Source organism: Vulpes vulpes, chromosome 13 (assembly GCF_048418805.1).
Source record: "Vulpes vulpes isolate BD-2025 chromosome 13, VulVul3, whole genome shotgun sequence".
Taxonomy (NCBI): domain Eukaryota; kingdom Metazoa; phylum Chordata; class Mammalia; order Carnivora; family Canidae; genus Vulpes; species Vulpes vulpes.
The window spans coordinates 131,450,982-131,473,680 of record NC_132792.1 but is presented as its reverse complement, the minus strand read 5'-3'; the positions used below and the strand labels follow the sequence as shown (position 1 = coordinate 131,473,680).

Sequence of the window (22,699 nt, the reverse complement as noted above, 5' to 3'; positions counted from 1 at the left end):
CAAATGTTAATTTCTCCAGTGAATTAAACATTTTATTTTAACACAAATGCTCAGATCTATGCCACAGAACATTTTAATTCTCCCTCACCTTCTTTTGAGTAAAATGTGTTACCAATACCCAGCAGGTAGGAAGAGAAAGAAGTCTAGGATGGCATATGTATATACATGTATGTATGTATATGTGTATGTGTACCCGTGCATGTGTGTGCTATTTATATACCACACTCTTTACTATTTTTTCTGGGTGATAGAATTCCAAGTGGTTTTTAGAAATATACTCCTATTAAGATGGTATTATTTTTAAATTTAACTGCAAGTACTAGGATGACTTCCATTTGTGCTTCTTTGGAGAATCCTTCCTGGCCCCAGTCTGCTCTTTTCAGGACTGGCCCTGTGGATGAGAAATGAAGCAGCAGCAGATGGGACAGCCTATGGACTTAAGGAACAGATCTTGAGAAAAAAGAAAGAGAAGTATGAAACTTCCATCCTATGGCATACATATAGTTTCAGATTATTTTTCCTGACAAGTTTTAAATACTTTCTACCCTATCTGATAGGAAATAGAACCAAATTTCTCCTTTTCCCTTTTTACCAAGTGTGGTTAAATGCATGTTTCTGGTGTTGGAGGTGGATGTTGAGGGCTGGAATCAAGGAAGAAACCATGCTCTGTAATGTGTGGGAAATAAACCTAAGAATGTAAGAAACCTATGACCTGATAAATGACCTAATTCAACCAAAGTTCTTAATTTTTTACTACAATCTTTCCTCCCAAATTTACCCATTCTTAAAATGATTGATGGCTTATTTTCTGGAAAAGTGAAACCATGATCAAGCCAGAATGCTGAGAGGCTAACTTAGCTAATTATTGCTGATCACTGTTTGAACTTTTTAAAATAAAAAATAGACACGAGAAAGGATATATGTCAAGAAAGTACAGCTTGATGAATTTCCTCGAACTGAACACATTCATGTAATCAGCACCCAGATCAAGAAACAGATCATTACCACACCCCAGAAGCGTCCCTCCTATCCTGCCCAGTTGTTAACCACCTCCCACCCACCAAGGATAACTCCTTTTCTGATTTCTGACAGCACAGGTCGGTCCCACCTGTTTTGAACTTTATAAAATATTTCAGTTTCACTATGTCTCTTTTTTTTTTGGTTTTTGGCGTGGTTTCTTTCACTAATGAGATTCATCCATATTGTAATATAGAGATTGTTTACCATCATAGCTTTATAGCAACCTGTTCGACGTATAAAATTTTTCTTATCAGGTATTTGTTTTCAACACATAAAAATGATTACGTATTGATGTTAAGGCTTTCTTTTTCCAATTTTATAAACCCCCTCCCAAAATGGAGTTTCCTAAAAGAGTTCAGCAAGGAAACTCCTCACTATAGAAAGGAAGATGTTGAATTCCAGTTAATCTGGTTTGTTTAGAGTTTTCCACAATGGAAGGTATGAAAAGGGAAGATAATGCTGCCTGGGAAAGGCATCGACTATTTATCATCCAAGTTTGCCAGATCAGTGTAACTGGCTTCCTGTGTAATTCTCCAAGAACTGGAAGGCAGGAAGAGACAGTGCCGCCTGGCTGCTCCAGTGGCGGTGCCCAAACCAAAGCTGGGGCCTGGCCCAGTTGTGACATAGCCTAAATCAGTCTCTAGTGCTGCCGCATTCTGCTTATCACCATCTGCAATCTTATATTGCTCCCTAGGGAAGCTCGGATTTTATGGCCCCCTTTTTAATTGATAGGTACACACCACCTAGAAGTGATAGAACCGGGTGGTTTACAATTGTTTCTCCATTGCTTATTACCCCAGTTGGGATCTTAAGAGATGGTATGAATAAGCCAATTTTCCTACACCATGCCATGACCCTTTGTATGTAATTGTCTTTATACCAGAGATCCTTGAAGATTATCTTTTTTAAATTTTTTAAATTTTTCATTGAAATATAGCTGATTTATAATATTAAATTAGTCTCAAGTGGGGCAGCCCAGGTGGCTCAGCGGTTTCGCACCGCCTTCAGCCCAGGGTGTGATCTTGAAGTCCCGGGATCGAGTCCCATGTCGGGCTCCCTGCATGGAGCCTGCTTCTCCCTCTGCCTGTGTCTCTGCTTTTCTCTCTCTCTCTCTGTCTATCATGAATAAATAAAAAAAATCTTAAAATAAATAAATAAATAAATTAGTTTCAGTTGTATAACATAGGGTTTCTGAAATTGTGTACATTACAAACTGCTCACTAAATAAGTGTATTACAGTATTATTGACTATATTCTCTATGCTGCACTTTTCATCCCCGTGACTTATTTATTTTTAAGGATTTATTTATTTATATTTTAAATTTTTTAATTCAATTAATTAACATAGAATATATTATTAATTTCAGAAGTAGAGTTCAGCGATTCATCAGTCTTACAGAACACCCAGCGCTTATTATATCAGGTGCCCTCCTTAATGTCCATCACCCAGTTACCCCATTTCCCTACCCCAGTCCCCTCTAGTAACACTCAATTTGTTTCCTATGATTAAGAGTCTCTTACAATTTGTATCTATTTCTCTGATTTCATCTTATTTTAATTTTCCTTCTCTTCTTCTATGATCCTGTTTTGTTTCTTAAATTCCACATGTGGTTCAAATCATATGATAATTGTCTTTCTCTCATTGACTTACTTCACTTAACATAATACCCTCTAGTTCCATCCATGTTAAGTATCCCCCAAGTAGAAGAATATGAGTTGGCCAACCTAGTAACATAGGGAACCCTAGTGAGAAAATGAATCTTCCATAGGCAATGGAAAGCAGTTTATGATTCCATACTAGACTAGGGTCTGATGGTAACCACTAGTATTCTTCTAGAACATTCAGGTCAGTCATCTGCATAGGAATGGGAGGATCAAAAAATCTGGTGCTTCCCTTGTGCCTCCCTTTACCTGTTTTATTCATGGTCACACTGGGGAGATATAGCTTTCGTTACTCTTCAAAATCTCATTCTTTTTCTTAGGTAATTGTTTAATCAATGTGCCTTGTACAAACCATTTGCCCTTACAAATGGCCAACAGACACATGAAAACATGTTCAGTATCACTCAACCTCAGGGATTCAAATCAAAACTGCAATGAGATACCACCTTACATCAGTCTGAATGGCTAAAATTAACAAGTCAGGAAACAACAAACGGTGAGGATGTGGAGAAAGAGAAAACCCTTGCACACTGCTGGTGGGAATGCAAGCTGGTGAAGCCACTCTGGAAAACAGTGTGGAGGTTCCTCAAGAAGTTAAAAATAGAGATACCCTACGACCCAGCATTTGCATTACTAGGTATTTACCCCAGAGATAACAGATGTAGTAATCCAAAAGGGGACCTGCACCCCAATGTTTATAACAGTAATGTCCACAATAGCCAAACTGTGGAAAGAGCCCATATGTCCATCAACAGATGAAGAATAAAGATGTTATTACATATATATATATAGTGGAATATTATTCAGCCATAAAAAATGAAATATTACCATTTGCAATTACTTGGACAGAACTAGTGGGTATTCGGGTAAGTGACATAAGTCAATCAGAGAAAGACAATTATCATATGATCTAACTTATATGGTGGAATTAAAGAAACAAAACACAGGAGTATAGAAGGGAGAGAAAAATAAAACAAGACAAAATCAGAGAGGGAGCAATTATAAGAGACTCTTAACTGTAGGAAACTGAGGGTTCCTGGAGGGGAGGAGTTCAGGGGACAGGATAATGGGGTGATGGACATTAAGGAGGGCATGTGATGTGATGAGCACTGGGTGTTATATAATACTGATGAATCACTGACCTCTACCTCTGAAACTAATAATACACTCTATGTTAATTAACCGAATTTAAATAAAATAAAATTTAAAAAAATTTAAAAAACCAATTTTCTCAACAATAGTGATCATATTGTACATGTCTCTCTCTTCTAGGGATGTTGGAAAATTGATAGAAGACCCTGAGTGCCTAAATCCAAAGAATAAATGCCAAATTTATTGGTTAACAAAAAAATAAAAATAGGCATTATTTTATAGATTATTTGCTAGATACCAGGTACTATGTTAAGATTGATAAATTCATTATTTCTTTTAATCCCATTACCCTTATTCTATGAATGAAACATAAAGCTCTAGTAATTTTTTCAAGGCCATATAGCTGATAAGTGACAGAATTGTAATTTGGTTAAAGCCAGACTACCTGACTTAAGAGACAAGTTCTCAATCATAGAAACTCCTTTGTATTATGCAGTTACTTTTCACAGCAACAATCCTGCTTTTTACTGTTTTGGGGTTTTTTTGTTTTTTTGTTTTGTTTTGTTTTTTACCATTATTTCTTTGCTCTATCACATATCATGAACTTGTTTTTTTCTCATACCTGTCCCTGATGCCATTTCCTCTTTTATTTCACTGAGCATAGCAAATAACAAGTTGTGTATGATGGTCTTCTGATTCTTGATTGATGAAATTAAATCCTTATTGGAGGAAAGCTTTGTTTAGCTCATGACTTAGTTTCTTTTTTTTTTTTTTTTTAGGTTTATTTATTTATTTATTTATTTTAAATTTTTATTTATTTATGATAGGCACACAGTGAGAGAGAGAGAGGCAGAGACACAGGCAGGGGGAGAAGCAGACTCCATGCACCAGGAGCCCGACATGGGATTCAATCCCGGGTCTCCAGGATCGCGCCCTGGGCCAAAGGCAGGCGCTAAACCACTGCGCCACCCAGGGATCCCAGTTTCTTTTTTTTAAACAAGATTTAATAACTTTTCAACCATATTATGTAAGTTCTTACTGTAGTATACCTGGCGTACAATAGTATTTTACTTTCATGCATACAACATAGTGATATAACACTTACATACATCATAAAGTAATCACTGCCATACATCTAGCTACCATCTGTCACCATACAAAGCTGTTACATATTATTAACTATATTTCCTATGCTATACATGGTATCCCCATATCTTATTTATTTTAGAAGTAGAAGTTTATATTTTTTAATCCTCTTGCCCTGTTTTTCCCATCCCCCACCTCCCTCCATTCTGGTAGCCACTGCCAGATTATTCTCAGTATTTATGGGTCATTTTCTGTGTTTTTTTTTTTAACTATTGTTCATTTGTTTGGTTTTTCAGATTCCACATATGCTATTTGTATTTCTCTGTCTGCTTTATTTCACTTAGCATAAGAATCTCTAGGTCCTTCTGTGTTGTTGCATTTGGCAAGATTTCATTCTTTTTTATGGCTGAGTAATATTCCATCATATATATATACACTGCATCTTCTTTATCCATTCATCTATCAATAGACACTTAGGTCATTTCCAAATCTTGGCTATGTAAACAGTGCTGCAATGAACATGGAGTGCATATATCTTTTTGAATTAGTGTTTTCATTTTCTTTGGGTAAATATCTAGATGTGGAATTGCTGAATTGTAAGGTAATTCTATTTTTAATTTTTGAGGAACTCCCATACTGTTTTCCACAGTGGTTGCCCCCAGTTTGCATTCTCATCAACAGTGCGAGAGGGTTCCCTTTTTTCCACACCTTCACTAACACTTGTTATTTTTTGTCTTTTAGGTAATGGTCATTCTGACAGGTGTCAGGTGATTTGTCACTGTGGTTTTGATTTGCATTTTCCTGATAGTGATGTTGAGCATCTTTTTTGTGTCTGTTGGCTATGTGGATGCCTTCTTTGAAGATATATCTATTTAGGTTCTTGCCGATTTTTAGATTGAATTGTTTGGGGTTTTTTGATGTTAAGTTGTTTGAGTTCCTTATATATTTTGGATATGAACCCATTATTAGTTATGCCATTTGCAAATATCTCCTCCTGTTGAATGGGTTGCCTGTTGATGGTTTCCTTTGCTGTCACAAAAGCTTCTTATTTTTATGTAATCCTATGTGTTTATTTTTATTTTTGTTGTCCTTGTCTTAGGAGACATTTGGGGTTTATTGTTTTATATGAAGTAAGAAAATGATCCGGTGTCATTCTTTTGCATCTTGCTGTCCAGTTTTCCCAACGCCGCTTATTGAAGAGACTCTTTTCCCCATCATATTCATTCTTCTTTATGAAGAATTTTTCCCCATACTATTTAGTTCCCAAGTCTGACTTGTTGATCTGCATTGCTAATTGTCATTCACAGTTTCAAAAGAGAGTTTTAAGTCATCATCTTACTTATTGAAGCTTCTTAGGACAAGGCCAAAGTAGCAGGCCATAAGGAATGGTAACCCTGGGCTTGCACTGGTGGGCCACCAGGGGCTTCCTTAGCTCAGAGGGGGTATGCAGATCCCAAACCCCATTTCTGATGCAGAGTTGTGCATAGATATTCCCTCCATAATGCATCTGCATGTCAAGGTTAGGCAATTTAGAGGAGAAAGTCAGACTATAGCAAAATCTTACTGAGTTGTGGGGCAGGATGCAGCCTTCATTGTTGCAATTACTGAAAAAAAAAAACATTAAAACATAGTAAAGCATTGAAGATAAGGACTCCGCTGACATTACCACATACTCCATGATCTTCCCAGAATTCCTGCAGCCTGAGTCTCCAATTCATGGATTTTTGAAATAGTCCAGGGAGGATAGCTTTTAGAAAAGAAGCATCCCTGTGATCACATCACAGCTGCTGCGGCTTGGCCTGAACAGAGCCCCATGGTGGCAGCGTGTGTAAGCACTCAACACACACTTTGCAGCAGCAAACCCCACAGGAGGCTAGATCCTAGGACCCTGAGATCATGACCTGAGCAGAAATCAGGAGCCAGGCGTTTAACTGACTGTGCTCCCAAAGTGCACCCCACCCCATCACCTCTTAAGCAAATCCTCAGGAAGGTTATTAAAACTCTGGATAAGGGAATTCCCTCCTGTTGGAAGCCAGGATCATAGAATTATTTGATGGTTAAAAAAAATCAAACTTGATTTGATTACCTCCAGCTAAGTAACCTTATGTATTGCTGTTTTTGTATTTCCTTATTATGTTATCGTATATTTGATATCACAGAGTATAAATATTTCATTCAATGACCCATTTTGGTAATGAAGGGATTTGAATGTCAATTGTTCCACAATATGTAGGGAGTTTTCATACTATTCACATTCACATGTTTACCAGAATTCCCCTCTTGGAATTAACGGATTTCTAGCCACGAAGTCTCCAGGACACTGAGGAATGAAAAGACTTCATTTTCTAAAAATGAGCCACTTCACCAATCCTCCAAGAGGCAGTCAGGCCAAAGTTGAACAACTAGAGTAGCAACAGCCACAAAACCCAGGGGGCAGTCCACATTTGTGTCATGGATGCCTATCTTTTCATTTATTTTTCACCTTCGTTGAGCCAGCCTTTCATGAGCCACCCTTTCACCTTTCATGCCTCACTGCTTGCGTCTGTACCAAAGTCCCTCAGCTTGTGAGTGACACAAGGTGACATCCAAGGCAACTTTACACAGTGTCCTCATTTTTAAAAATATTTCTTTGAAACATTACATACTGGGTGAACTCCACAGTAACTTAAGTCATAGAATTTACAAAAATGAATCTTCTGTTGTTGCTGTTGTGTACCAGCTTGGCCAAGTCTCTTAAGACTGACAAAGCTGAGAGCCAGAGCAGGTTTGGGTGCACTCTCAGATACTGTTGCAAGAGTTCAAATTTATACTTTCATTTGGGGGATAATGAAATAATATCTGTCAATCTTTTAGGTGCACATGTGTTACCAAGCCCAAGTACAACTGGCTGCCAATCACCTGAATGGCTCTTCCTCAAAAGATGAGTTTTTGCTTGGAAAGGAGTTTGAGCTTTATGCAGGAGGACAGCCACCTGGAGAGAAGGTGGGCTTTTGTCCAAAAGTCACTCCCATGCTTCTGCCTGGCCCAGGGTTTTGTTATTTTGTTTTGTTTTAATTTTATCTTATTTAAATTCAATTAATTAATATATAGTATGTTATTAGTTTCACAGGTAGAATTCAGTGATTCATCTGTTGTTTATAATACCGAGTACTCATTACATCACATATTCTCCTTAATGTCAATCACTCTGTTACCCCATCTCCTCACCCACCACCTTTCCAGCAACGTAGTTGTTTCTTATGATTAAGAGTTACTTATGGCTTATCTCCCTCTCTGATTTCATCTTATTTTATTTTTTCCCTCCCTTCCCCTATGATTTTGTTTTGTTTCTTAAATTCCACAGATGAATGAAATCATATGTCTTTCTCTGATTGACTTTCTCTGATCACTTAGCATAATACCTTTAGTTCCATCCAAGTCATTGCAAATGGTAAGATTTCATTTTTGATGGCTAAGTAATATTCCACTGTGTATATATACCACACCTTCTTTATTCATTCATCTCTCGATGGACATCTGGGCTCTATCCACAGTTTGACTATTATGGACATTGCTACTATAAACATTAGGGTGTGAGTGCCCCTTTGGATCATTATATTCATATCTTTGGGGTAAATACCTAGTAGTGCAATTGCTGGGTTATAGGGTATCTCTATTTTTAACTTCTTGAGGAACCTCCATACTGTTTTTTCCAGAACAGCTGCACCAGCTTGTATTCCCACCAACAGTGTACAAGAGTTCCCCATTCTTCACATCCTCACTAACATTTGTTGTTTCCTGACTTGTTAATTTTAGCCTTTCTGACTGGTGTGAGGTGGTATCACATTGTGGTTTTGCTTTGAATCTCTAACGTTGGGTGATGTTGAGCATATTTTCATGTGTCTGTTGCCCATTTGTATTCTCTTAGGAGAAACATCTGTTCATGACTTCTGCTCATTTCTTGACTTATTTTTTTGAGTGTTGAGTTTGATATATTCCTTACAGATCTTGGATACTAGTCCTTTATCTGGTAAGACATTTGCAAATATTTTCTCCCATTCTATAGGTTGTCTTTTGGTTTTGTTGACTGCTTTGAAAACCCAAAAGACTTCACCCAAAAAACTCTACCCACAAAAGTGGCAGGATATAAAATCATTGCACAGAAATCAGTTGCAAGTCTATACACTAACAATGAGACAGATGAAAGAGAAATTAAGGAATCGATAACATTTACAATTGCACCAAAAACCATAAAATACTGGGAATAAACCTAACCAAAGAGGCAAAGGGTCTGTACTCTGAAAAGTATAGAACACTTATGAAATAAATTGAGGAAGACACAAAGAAATGGAAAAACAGTCCATGCTCATGGATTGGAAGAATAAGTACTGTTAAAATGTCTATACTACCCAAAGCAATCTATACATTTGGTGCAATCCCCATCAAAATACCATCATTTTCACAGAGCTGGAACAAATAATTCTAAAATTTGTATGGAATCCAATTTGTATGGAATAGCCAGAGGAAAGCTGAAAAAGAAAACTAAAGCTGATGGCATCACAATTCTGGACTTCAAGCTTGTATTACAAAGCTGTAATCATCAAGACAGCATGGTATTGGCACAAAAACAGATACATAGATCAATGGAACTCAGAATTTCTGAGTTCATAGAGAACTCAGAAGTGAATACTCAACTCTATGGTCAACTAATCTTTGACAAAGCAAGGAAGAATATCCAATGGAAAAAAGAGAGTCTTTTCAACAAATGGTATTGGGAAAATTGGACAGCCACATGTAGAAGAATGAAACTGGACCTCTTTCTTACACCATACACAAAAATAAACCCAAAATGGATAAAAGACCTAAATGTGAGACAGGAATCCATCAAAATCCTAGAGAACACAGACAGTAACCTCTGTGACCTTGGCTATAGCAACTTCTTGCCAGACATGTCTCCAAAGGCAAGAGAAACAAAAGCAAAAATGATCTATTGGGACTTCATCAAGATAAAAAGCTACTGCACAGCAAAGGAAACAATCAGCCCAGGGGCTTTTGAAGGGGTTTAGGGTAGTTCATCAGCACAGGGAGTGCAGTAACTGCAACATTTCCAGATCTTGTGCAGACTCGATGCTACCAGCTACAAATATTGTCTCAGCGCTTGTTATCTCAGTGCTTAGAGATTGTGAGAGGGTCTTGTTCTGGCTCCATGGTGTGCAGGAGTACTCTGTTCTATCTGCAAAGAAGGGCAAGATCTATAGATGCACAAAGAGAGGTTAGTAAAATCATTTGTGTGACCTAAAAAAGGAAAATGCTTTGCTAAAAAATGCTCGCTTAATCAGAAAGCCAATGTGGCTTCAAACACATGTCCTTCTTCTGTGGCTTGGGAACATTCCAGTTCTTCACTCCTCAGGCCAGTGGTCTGCGAATCTCAGAGAAAGCAAATTAGTTCTGTTCCACAAATAATCTTAAGATTTGTGTGGAATCAGAAAAGACCCCGAATATCCAGGGGAATATTGAAAAAGCAAACCAGAGCCAGGGGCATCACAATGCCAGATTTCAGGTTGTACTACAAAGCTGTGATCATCAAGACAGTATGGTACTGGCACAAAAACAGACACAGATCAATGAAACAGAATAGAGAACCCAGAAATGGGCCCTCAACTCTATGGTCAACTAATATTCGACAAAGCAGGAAAGACTATCCACTGGAAAAAGGACAGTCTCTTCAATAAATGGTGCTGGGAAAATTGGACATCCACATGCAGAAGAATGAAACTAGACCATTCTCTTACACCATACACAAAGATAACTCAAAATGGATGAAAGATCTAAATGTGAGACAAGATTCTATCAAAATCCTAGAGAAGAACACAGGCAACACCTTTTTTTAACTTGGTCACAGCAACTTCTTGCAAGATACATCTATGAAGGCAAGAGAAACAAAAGCAAAAGTGAACTATTGGGACTTCATCAAGATAAAAGCTTCTGCACAGCCAAAGAAACAGTCAACAAAACTAAAAGACAACCTACAGAATGGGAGAAGATATTTGCAAATGACCTATCAGATAAAGGGCTAGAACAAAAATTTCACCAAAGAAGACATACACATGGCCATCAAAACAAGCACATGAGAAAATGCTCCGCATCACTGGCCATCGGGGAAATACAAATCAAAACCACAATGAGATACCACCTCACACCAGTGAGAATGGGGAAAATTAACAAGATAGGAAACAACAAATGTTGGAGAGGATGTGGAGAAAGGGGAACCCTCTTGCACTGTTGGTGGGAATGGGAACTGGTACAGCCACTCTGGAAAACTGTGTGCAGGTTCCTCAAGGAGTTAAAAATAGAACTGCCCTATGACCCAGCAATTGCACTGCTGGGGATTTACCCCAAAGATACAGATGCAGTGAAATGCCAGGACACCTGCACCCCGATGTTTCTAGCAGCAATGTCCACAATAGCCAAACTGTGGAAGGAGCCTCGATGTCCATCGAAAGATGAATGGATAAAGAAGCTGTGGTATATGTATACAATGGAATATCACTCAGCCTTTAGAAATGATGAATACCCACCTTTTGCTTCAATGTGGACAGAACTGGAGGGTATTATGCTGAGTGAAGTAAGTCAATCGGAGAAGGACAAACATTATATGGTCTCATTCATTTGGGGAATATAAAAAATAGTGAAAGGGAATAAAGGGGAAAGGAGAAAAAATGAGTGGGAAATATCAGAAAGGGAGACAGAACATGGAAGACTCCTAACTCTGGGAAACGAACAAGGGGTGGTGGAAAAGGAGGTGGGTGGGGGGTGGGGGTGACTGGGTGATGGGCACTGAGGGGGCACTTGACAGGATGAGCACTGGGCGTTATGCTATATGCTGGCAAATCGAACTCCAATAAAAAATATACAAAAAAATTAGTTCTGTTCCAGATCAAGGGCCTTAGGTCATCAAGTAAGGAGTGTATTATCTGGGAGCAAGTTAACCCTCAAGACTGGCTGAAGTGCTATACTATACACTTCCACCCTAGTAAATCTACTTATAGCAGTTTTCCTAGAGAAATTATAGGAAAAATACAGGCAAAAAATAAATGTCCTGGGATGTCTTGCAGTGTTGTTTTTGATAGCAATTACCAAAAAAAAAAAAAAAAAAAAAAAAAAAGATAATACCAAGAATTTCTTTAGGAAAGTGTTTTAAATTACAATCCAATTTCAAAAACGTTTATTACTTTTTTATCATCATGTACAGAAGTTTTTTTTTCTTTAAGCTTCTCATGCTTATAAATATTTTAAGCACAAATGGACTACTAAATATGTGATTTTTTTTTTAAAGATCCTAACAGAACATGGTATAACAAAATTGGTCTTCCAGGCTTTATTTATTTCAATTATGTATAGTATATCAAGGCAGATTTATTTGTGTCTTATTTCTTTAAAGAGGTACTTGTATAGCTAATAGCCCAAACTTTCAGTGTGTAATTTGAATAAATAAATCTGTATTCTGTGAATTATCCTGAAAGTTTTAAACAGATGACCTCATAATTCTAATAAAGAATATTATTTACTTAAAATGTGCTAGCAGCATCTTGCTCAGCCATAAAGCAATAAACTTCTCAATAATATTAATTTTGGCATTTGGATAAACAATGGAAACTCTATTTTGAGGACATGTACCCCATCAGTTGGACTTAGTGTCTTAAAAAATAAAAGGCAGCTTTTCGATGGAATTAATAGTGATATGAGTGTTTGATACAGGCAATACTTTCTTTTTTTTTTTTTCAAAGATTTTATTTATTTATTCATGAGAGACACAGAGAGAGAGGCAGAGACACAGGCAGAGGAAGAAGCAGGCTCCATGCAGGGAGCCTGACGTGGGACTTGATCCAGGGTCTCCAGGATCATACCCTGGGCTGAAGGCGGCGCTAAACCGCTGAGCCACCAGAGCTGCCCAGGCAATACTTTCAATGCTAGAAATCGCTCCTTGTAATTTTTAAAATAAAAGGTCAATCAATTATGATAAACAAAAACAAATGGGAGGATTTTCATCAGTATGGAATATTTTAAATAAGTTATGCTGCATTGTAAAATAGAATATTATGCAGCCCTTATAAAGATTGATGTAGACCTATATTAACATGAAAAGATGTCTTTAATATACAGTTTAGTTTTAAAAACTAATAAAAAATAAAGCTTGAATATATTTTTACTGAAAATTTATTTGTGAATATATGAGCTAAAAAATTCTGAAAGCCTACCAACTTGTTAACAGTGATTGTCTTTAAAAAAAAAAACAGTAGTTGTCTTTAGTGAATATGACTAATGGCTTTTACTTCTTTTTGCATTTCTGTATGGTATGGATCTTTATAAGAGAATATATTACTTTTATGCTTTCATTTTAGCAAAGGACTATATTCATGTGGAAATTTATTTTTATTATTTACAGTAACAGATGAGCTACAAAATTTTAGTTTTACTGTTATAACAAAGAAACAACAAACTAGCCATTTATTTATTTATTTATTTTTTAAATGGTGGTTTATTCTTTTTTTTATGATAGTCACAGAGAGAGAGAGAGGCAGAGACACAGGCAGAGGGAGAAGCAGGCTCCATGCACCGGGAGCCCGATGTGGGACTCGATCCTCGGTCTCCAGGATCGTGCCCTGGGCCAAAGGCAGGCGCCAAACCGCTGCGCCACCCAGGGATCCCCCAAACTAGCCATTTAAAGAGAATACTTAGGAAGTAAAGTTTAAGTACAAAAAAGCGGTCACCCAAATAACAATCTCAAATTATGCCTTTACCTGTCTCTTAACTGTTAAAAGGAAAGCAAATCCCTAAGTGGCTATTATCCCTTTTTGGTAAAACAATTCCCTTCCCTTTTATCAGAGCCAGAATCATAGAATTATTTGAGAATTAAAACTTTGCATTTGATTTGATTACTTCCAGCAAAGTCACTCTACACAGCTGTTATTTTTCTGATTCTCTATTTTATTCTAATCTATTGTTTAATGTCATAGCTTGAGGTTACATGTGTTTCAGTAAATTACCCATTTTGATAAGCAAGATATTGACAAGAAAGGGAAGCAATTTTGAAACATAGTTCAAAATTACCTATCCACTGGGGGACTAGGGAGGCGCTAAAGTTGCCTTTGTACTGTTCAGGCCTAGAGAGTCTGCCTCCCCTGGGTAAGCACACCCTTGGTCAGATTGCACAAGCAATCTAGTATTTTTTCAGTTCTTTTTTTTTTTTTAAGTTTTTATTTTATTGTTTACTCATGAGAAAGAAAGAGAGGGGGGCGGGCAGAGACAGGCAGAGGGAGAAGCAGGCTCCATGCAGGGAGCCCGAAGTGGGACTGGATCCCCAACTGCAGGATCGCCCCCTGGGCCAAATGCAGGTGCTAAACCGCTGAGCCACCCAGGGATCCCCTATTTTATCAGTTCTATTATGTTTTTGTTTAAACAGAAAGTTGTGTAATGGGAAAGTCAGTGTGTGGCCAGAGAGGACTGGCCCAGAGGCAAGGAATCTGATGTGACTTGAATTGACTTTTAACAGGGTTACTGAAAGCCAGGGGACACAAAAACAACTAAGGCATGGTTTCTGCATTGGAGAAACTTAGGGTCGCAGAAAGATGGATTTCCAGGCCCAATCAGCAAAGGCAGTGGCTGTCTACACGCCTTCTCTCATGTGACTGTCTCTTGCCTGCCATTTCAGATCCTCCAGAGAATACAGTTTCTCTTCCAAAACTTGAAGATCCCCCACCTCAAATACTTTCAGAATGGAGGAGATGGTGTTTGCCTTTTCTGATACTCATCCTGACCCTCCTATGCGGTAAGCCAGGCCAATCAAGAAGGAGTATGGGCTCCTTGCTGGTGCCCTAGCCTGTCCTCTCACTGTCCTTTGGCCTCCTCTCCTTTGCAAAGTTCCTCCTCTCTTGATGTTGTCTGTGGCTTCAGAGATTTGACTTTCAGATCTCCTTAAGGTCCAGAACTGCCCATCTGACTCTTTCTTCCCAGAACCTTCTTCATTTAGTTCCTAGGGACTTAGCCCTAAGCTTAAACTGGCCCAGACCCTGCCCCGCAATAGAGTTTGGACACTTTCTGCCAGGATGAGGTCAGACATTTTTGACTCAGAATTGAGGAAGTTAGGGAAAAATAGCAAAGAAAAAGGAAAAGAAAGTTCTACATTCACCAGACTCATAAAAAATTATTATAGTTGAAAATAGTACTTAAAAATAAAAGTGTATGTGCAGTGTGTGTGTGTGTGTGTGTGTGTGTGTGTGTTGGGAAGAAGTATAAAATGCATTTCTCCCCTGTAATCCCTCTCTGCTTAATATGAAATTACTCAATTTCTTTTCTTTTTTTTCTTTCTTTGCACTTCTTCTTCTTCTTCTTCTTCTTCTTCTTCTTCTTCTTCTTCTTCTTCTTTCTTCTTTCTTCTTCTTTTTGTTTTTTGAGAGAGAGAGTGCTAGCGGGGTGGATGGAGGTGGATGGGAGGAGAAGCAGAGGGAAAGGGAAAGAGAATCCCAAGCAGGCTCCATGATCAACGCTCATTGTAGAGCCCAATGCAGCCAATGCAGAATTCAATCCCACTACTCCAAGATCATGACCTAGGCCAAAATCCAAAGTCAGACACTTAACCAACTGAGCCACCCAGGTGTCCCTGAAATTGCTCAATTTCCAAAACCTAATAAATATTAGCATTTTCAGAAATAATCGAATTGGCTATCTAGGAAGAGTCACAGCTGTACAGGATGCTGTGGGAAGCTGCCATCCTCTAGACTTGTGTGGTTGGGGCAGAAAGCGCAAGATGCCTCTCCTGTCCAGCCCCAGTTCTCAGCTAGCTCACAGTCTCACTGCACTCTAGACACCTCCTGGTCTGTATGGGCATGTACAATCTCATGTCATCATCTCTCCTTTCTCTGCATGTGGCTTACATCTCCAGCTAGATTGAAAGCTTGCAGAGGCAACTCTCCATACAGACTCAGCAAATTGACTTTCATATGTGTCAAGTCCCAAGTTCTAGGACAATGTCTCACTCACAAGAGCCAGTCAATAAATTATTGATGATAATGCTGTTAAGTAGAGGGATGCTTGTCTGAGAGGTCTTATTCCATAATACACTTAGCTCTCAATTAAAAAAAAAGTTTAAGTAATAAGAGAATCACTTTTCTGAACCACCAGAGGTGCCTCTGAATGCCAAATTCATATTTTTAATTCTGTATTTGGTTGTCCTGCCTCTAGATTGCTGAAGGTGGTGGTAACTGTGAGGTCGTTATTAGTCTCAACAGCAATTCAAATCATCAAACTGGCTTTACTGGATAATATCTTGTAATGAAAATATGTGATGTATTTTTCTCCCAGTTTGCTATCTTATTTGCTATTTCAGAGATATATTCCTCAAAGAAATGAATGATTTCAGAGAGCAGGCATAATTGCCATTAGAGGCACTCCCCTGGGTGCAACAAAAGAAAGCAAATTATATGATGCAAAGATCAGCAGCTCTTCAATCTTTTATTATACTTGATCTTGGGAAAGAGCAAAGCAAGTCAATGAGGAAGGTTACAGGAAACTGTAGAAACTCGAAAGTATATAATCTTAGTCTAGATGACTGGATGGGGGCTCAGAAATTAGCCTGTTCTTCAATGTTTATAGCAGCAATACCTGCAATAGCCCAAGTATGGAAAGAGCGCAGATGTCTATCAACAAATGAATGGATAAAAAATATGTGGTATTTATACACAATGGGATACTATTCAGCCATCAAAAAGAATGAAATCTTGCCATTTGCAGTGACATGGATGGAACTGGAAGGTATTGTGCTAAGCGACATAAGTCAATCATAGACAAATACCATATGATTTCACTCATACGTAGAATTTAAGAAACAAAACAAATGAACACAGGGGAAGGGAAGGAAAAATAAAATAAGATAAAAACAGAGAGGGTGATAAACCATAAGAGACAACCATAGGAAACAAAATGAGGGTGGCTGGAGGGGAGCTGGGTGGGGGGATGGGGTAACTAGGTGACTAGCATTAAGGAGGGCATGTGATGTGATGAGCACTACGTGTTATACTTGCAACTGGTGAATCACTAAGTTCTACCCCTGAAACTAATAATACACTCTATGTTAACTAAACTGAAAGTAAAAAAAAAAAAAAAAAGAAGAAAGAAAAGAAAGGAAAGGAAAGGAAAGAAAGAAAAGAAAAGAAAAGAAAAGAAAAGAAAAGAAAAGAAAAGAAAAGAAAAGAAAAGAAAAGAAAGAAAAGAAAAGAAAAGAAAATTAGCCTGTTCTGCTTCCCGTCCATTCTTGCCTTTTTTTCCTCTGAAGTGAATTGGAACATTTTTATGTTTGCCTCACATTTTCAGATGAAAAATACCTTCCCCAGCAGATTGGCTACAACTTCCCTCTGTGATCAAGGTAATGTTAACCCAATCAAGCTCAGTAACAGCAGACCCTGAGCTGAGAAGTAATATTGTGTCCTGATATGGATGTGATAAGTAGCTTGATTCAGTTTAACTCTTAATACATCTTTCAGTGCCAGAGCTTTTGAGCATAGAACACTTACCAGACTACAAGAGAAGGGGGTCAGAGGCACCTCTTCTTCCCTTCCCAGGAAGCACTTTTTACTGAGTTTAATTTAAAAAAACCCAGAGCTTAGTGTAATATTGTTTTAACTAGACTCAAATTTGAATTTTTTCCTTTTATTTTGTCAGCTGTCATCTTGAGCAAGGCATCTAACCCCCAAGTCTCATTTTTTTTTTCAATAAAATGTCAGTTATAATAATCTCCGAATAGATGGACCACCTGGGAAGATAGACTCTGCCTCATAAAGCCATTGTGAGGAATAAATGAGACACAGATTTTTAAATGCTTCCCACAAAGTCTGGCCTAAGAATAAGTGCTCAGCAATGGTAGCTCATAAGTCTAACAACAGTATCTCTGTTTCACTTCCTCAGTGACTTTTAAATAGCCTATTCATAGTGTTGATTTATAGACAGGTCACCATTTCATTATTTTTCTAGTGTCCTAGTATAGGTGATAACCTTTCTATGGTTATCACAGCCTTCTGATAATCAAAGGGCCCCAGACATATACTCTTCCAACATGCTTTTGGAGGAGTAAAAATACTTTTAATGTGATAAAGCAAGTCCTAATTAATCTGATTAATTTAGAGTATTGTCTGTGTGTATATGTCCAGCCACTGAGCTTGCACAAAAGTATCCTACTTCTTCCATTCAGCAGAAGGGCTGTTTCCTTCAAGCACCTCCTCTAACCACTCTCCGTTGCTCCCATCAAGTAATTAGCTGTCTTCTGAGGGGGCTGATGCAAGAATGGGTGCATATGCTGGCTCCTCCAAGGTTTTCATAATTATCTGTTTCTGTGTCTGTGTCTCCACTGGTTTTTGAGCTCCTCCAGGATGGAGGCTGTGTCTTATTCACTTAGATGGTAACACAGAGCACATCCACATAAAGATGCATAGGATAAATAAATGAACCCCCAGTGGGGCTGAGAAGGCATAAACACAGTAATGGGGAATTTGTCCAAGGAATTCAATTTCTTTTTAAGGTTATGTGGGTGGGCATATTCACTGCCTGAGACCTTTGCCAAGATGACTGACTGCACTGCCTTTCCTTCCCTTCAAAACTGGAGGGCAAAGATAGAGAAAAGAAATGCTTAATCATAACACCACAGGCCAATTTAAATAGAATTTCTGCGGGAAGATTTTAGAAGCTCAAGAGACTTGTGGGTAGTATCTTCTGAAAGCTATACAGGGAGGGTTGATATCTTTTTTCATGACTGTGTCAGCCACCAGGGGAGGGACAGATACTTCAGGCAAATAAGCCACAAGGGCTTCTTTTGTCTGGTAAGTTTTTTTCTTCTCCCAATCCCTGCTTTCTGGGAAGTTTTGATAATGTCCGCTTAAGCCATGGAAGAGTTGACTTTATCCTTCATTGTTGATCTTTATGTTGTACGTATATCTCTACTTTCATCTATTTATATATAGTGGTTTTTTTAGTTGTAACTACAGCATAAATATACTTTAAAGCATCACAAAGGTCTATGATATATTATGAAACAAAACAAAACAGCATTGTACTGAATGGATGTAATGGGATTTCAGTTCTATTCCAATTCCAATTCAGTATTATGGGAGATCTTTTCCCCCTTCTCTGTGCTTTTCTGAATTTTCTTGTCTTTTTTTTTCTTTTTTTCTTAGCAATGAACACATTGTATTAACAATAAGGGGGAAGAGCTATATGCTCTTTTTAAAGTTCTAGCCTGTCATCCTACAGCCTGTTATGTAGAAAGTTCCCTAGCATTCTCCGAGTAGAGGGACCAGGTGTACAGAAGGAATTAACTGCCTTTTATTTCACACGATGACAGATGGCACACATACTGACAGCCATAACATGATCTGAGACTGGGCATGATCCAGAGAGGTTCTCTACCTGTCTAGCCTCCTTTACCCCCTCCAGCCAGGCTGCCCCAAGTCTTTACTGACCTAGAATGTTCTCCTCACCTGATGCAGTAATGCTTATTCGAAGTAAGACCTCAGCTCTGAAATCACTGTCTCTGGGGAGCCTTCCTCAGGTCAAGTTCCCATCATATCCTTTCACTGCACCACGTTTTTTTCTTTCTGTATTTATATGTGTGATTTTTATTTAATATCTAATGTCTCCTCCTTAAAAAAAAAAGTGAATCCCACTAGGGTTTTACCAAATCCCTAGTGCTAGCATGTTTCCTGGAACCCCGAAGCAACTCAAATACTTGTTGCATGTATGAATGCATCTATGTAATAGGATAAGTAGAAATCCATGTAGAGAGGGGAGGTGGCGTTTTCATCGTGTCTACCCAGAGTCATTAATCTAACTAATAAGCTACAGGTATTTGCTGAGTGTCTATTTGTCCTCTGCTAGACACAATAGCAGAGAAAAACTAACATAGGAGAGGGGCCCATAGGCTATCAAGAGATGAGAAAACATATGAAACAGATAAATTACACTACTAACTAAACTACATTGGAATTACATTGCATTTTTAATGGCCACATAATTAGAAACAATCTAAATTTTCTACATAGATGATATCTCTTGAGCAAAATATTTGTTCAGATATTCAGCCTGAACAGCTTTCCAACAAAGTCAAGTGTTTTTCTGCCATTTAGCTTCCCAGAAATCCTTCTCTACTTCCCTCAGACTCTCTAAAACTTAACATTATGCACCTTAAAACACACTATCAATATGGACCTACCATCTACAGAGCACCTTCCCTCAGATCCATCTGAGAAATTTTTCTAATAATGACCCATGTTTGTTATATTTCATTTTAAGACTGTTTCCAGCAATCACCCCTCATTGTCAGGATTTTCTTAGTGGCTTTTTCCTTCCCTACCTTATTTTTTTGTATTATTATTTTTGCTCCCTTGCCTGAGAAGGCTGCTGGAATTGTTAACATTGACTGAGACTTCACAATAACTGGAAAATTTGCACTGGGCATTATGATTAAGACAAAACATATTTTCCAAATGTACGACCTTAAACTGAGGCTTGTATCATAATTAGAGGAAATTTGACTCCTGGGGGTGTGGGCATGATTCCTGCACTGCACAGCCCGGGATGTCCAGGAGTGATTCACACTTGCCCCTGTCTCCAGACCATCTCCCATGGAAGTAGGTGACCTTCTGCCCTCCTGGTGACCATTGCTACTAAGTATTATCAACTGCTCTTGTGTTATCAACATCCAACTTCGTGGGAAGGGCTGCGGTGAATTTCTGGAACTTGCTGAACTAGGAAGTTGCTTTTCTAAACAGCTTGACACTGAGGGGAGGCAGCAAGACTATAAGAAGTCTGGGTTGGGCAGACGGCTGAAAGGAAGCCGAGGCTCAGAGGAGATGGTAAGTTCATTTCTCTGTATTCTGGGAACTGGATGAGATGTGGCATGGAGGCTGAGTCAGGCAGGTAAAGGATCAGAAAGTGAGGAGGAACGGTAGTAGTCATGGTATTTTATGTTGAACAGCCCTTTAGAGTGTGAGCATCTCTAAGCCTGCTGTCCACATTGACCCTCCAAATATCCTTGGGTGTTGAGGTTGCCATTTCCACGTTCCACTAAGCCTTATAGAGACCAGGCATTTTACCTATGGCCTCACTGCTAGGTTTGACATGGTCTGGATCTAGACTTCTATCCTCTGACTCCACTGCCGCTGTTTTTCCTATTAGAGTTTACAGAAACTCTCATGGCGCAGATCTTGGTAAATCCTTGAACTCCTTCTTAGGATCGCTCTTCTCTCTGGCTTGAAGGCAAAGTTGAATAGGTGCCCTAGGACAACCTATGATTGCATGTGTTCTCATGCCAGCCTTTCTGGTTCCTTCTCTAAGCCCTAGGAGTCCACTGGGACTCATGTGGAGTATCTCTATATGGCTTCCATTTCTGCGCTAAGTCTCTGTCCTGTTAGTGACTCAGTTTCTTTATCTGTAAAATAGATATAATTCTAGCACCCCACAGTGTCATTGTGAAGATTAAATAAGTTTGCACTGAAAAGAATTTAAATCTGAGGCTGACACATGGGAACTGCTTAGTAAATGCCAGTTATTATTGTTGTGAAAAAGAAAAACATTGTTGGGTTTAGGATGCAGGGAAGATCCCAGGAAAACTAGACATTCTTGAACTCGTTAACAGATAAGACACACGGTTTTACTCCCGACTTACCAGGAGTATCTCCCACAGTCTCAGGCTCCCAAAGTCCAAAATACTGCAATCTGTGGCTAACAAGAAACCAACTGTCTCTGTTTTTTAGCCCCTTTCTAGATGCCAGAAGAAAGTAGTACTCCTACGTGATTCACGCCACCTTTTTACTTTACATACACTTTTCAAATATTTGCAATGGGGATTTTCTTTATTGGGGATAAAAGAGAAGACTCTGAAGAGAACAGGAATGAGTTTGAGTCTCCTGAGTTTGAACTCCAATGACATAAGAATGTGGATTGCTTTTGTTCCATCTTTTGCATATCATATTGTGTTGGTCAACTTACATGGACCAGGAGTTAGTCATCTCTTCCTTCTATTTAATTTGGGATCCTCCTCTATTTCAGAAGTATATTGACCCATTGGATCACGGAGTTCTTTGAGGTTCTAGTGAAAGTACAGCTCTTCATCCCAGATGAAAATGCAAATGTCCACATAAACACTAAGCTTTCTGGACAAGTACAGGGGGTTCCCCAGCCCCCACATGGGTTTTGGGTTAAGAACTCTACTCTATTGCCTCCTGTGCTTTCTTTTTAGAAGCTCCTCCACTAGTATCTTGAAGCTAGGCTGGAACTCTGCAATCTAGTGCTGAGGACTCCAGCTCTAGAACTGTTACCATATTCCAAAAGTAAGACCTCTTCCTTTGCCCCCGAGTACATTTGGCTCTTGGGACTCAGGAACCTCAACCCTCTGTATGTAAATCTGGCTTCAAGATCAGAGTGATTTCAATTAACCTCCAGGACCTGAAGAAAGAGATTAAGTATTCTCTGGTGGAGTGTTTTCAATCAGAGGAATCTCAGAGAGAGAACTCTTGACTGGGAACTTGCAGCTAAAGTGTTCTGATGTTAGAGTTTTCGTGGATTAAGAAGCAGATGTAGATTCTCTTCCATTTATACCATAACAAGTGTGGATTCTCTTCCATTTATACCGTAACTACTTTAGGTCTGTGGCTTCTAGTTCTTACTCTTCCTTCCATGACCTGTTTTTTGAAATGTAGCTACACAGTTCCCACTCTTCGGGCTGGCTATTGGCTCTTAGAATATGTAGCTTCAGAATTCTGTAGGTGGAAGCTTATTAATCAAATCTTCAAAAGTCAAAATGACCTACTGCATA

The 22,699-nt window shown here is 38.6% G+C and overlaps 1 protein-coding gene and 1 long non-coding RNA gene across 5 annotated transcripts in view; one reads left to right on the top strand and one right to left on the bottom strand.

Moving 5' to 3' along the window:
* The window catches only part of LOC140594989 (uncharacterized), a 134,291-nt gene that overhangs the window by 72,289 nt on the left and 39,303 nt on the right, over nt 1–22,699 (bottom strand). The window lies entirely within an intron of this gene.
* SELP (selectin P) overlaps nt 20,437–22,699 on the top strand; it is a 39,299-nt gene continuing 37,036 nt past the window's right edge. For all 4 annotated transcript variants that reach the window (XM_072732959.1, XM_072732958.1, XM_072732957.1 and 1 more), the window contains exon 1: nt 20,437–20,738. In XM_072732959.1, the coding sequence (XP_072589060.1) occupies nt 20,736–20,738 (3 nt within the window). In that variant the 5' untranslated portion in view covers nt 20,437–20,735. The remainder of the gene's footprint in view (nt 20,739–22,699) is intronic.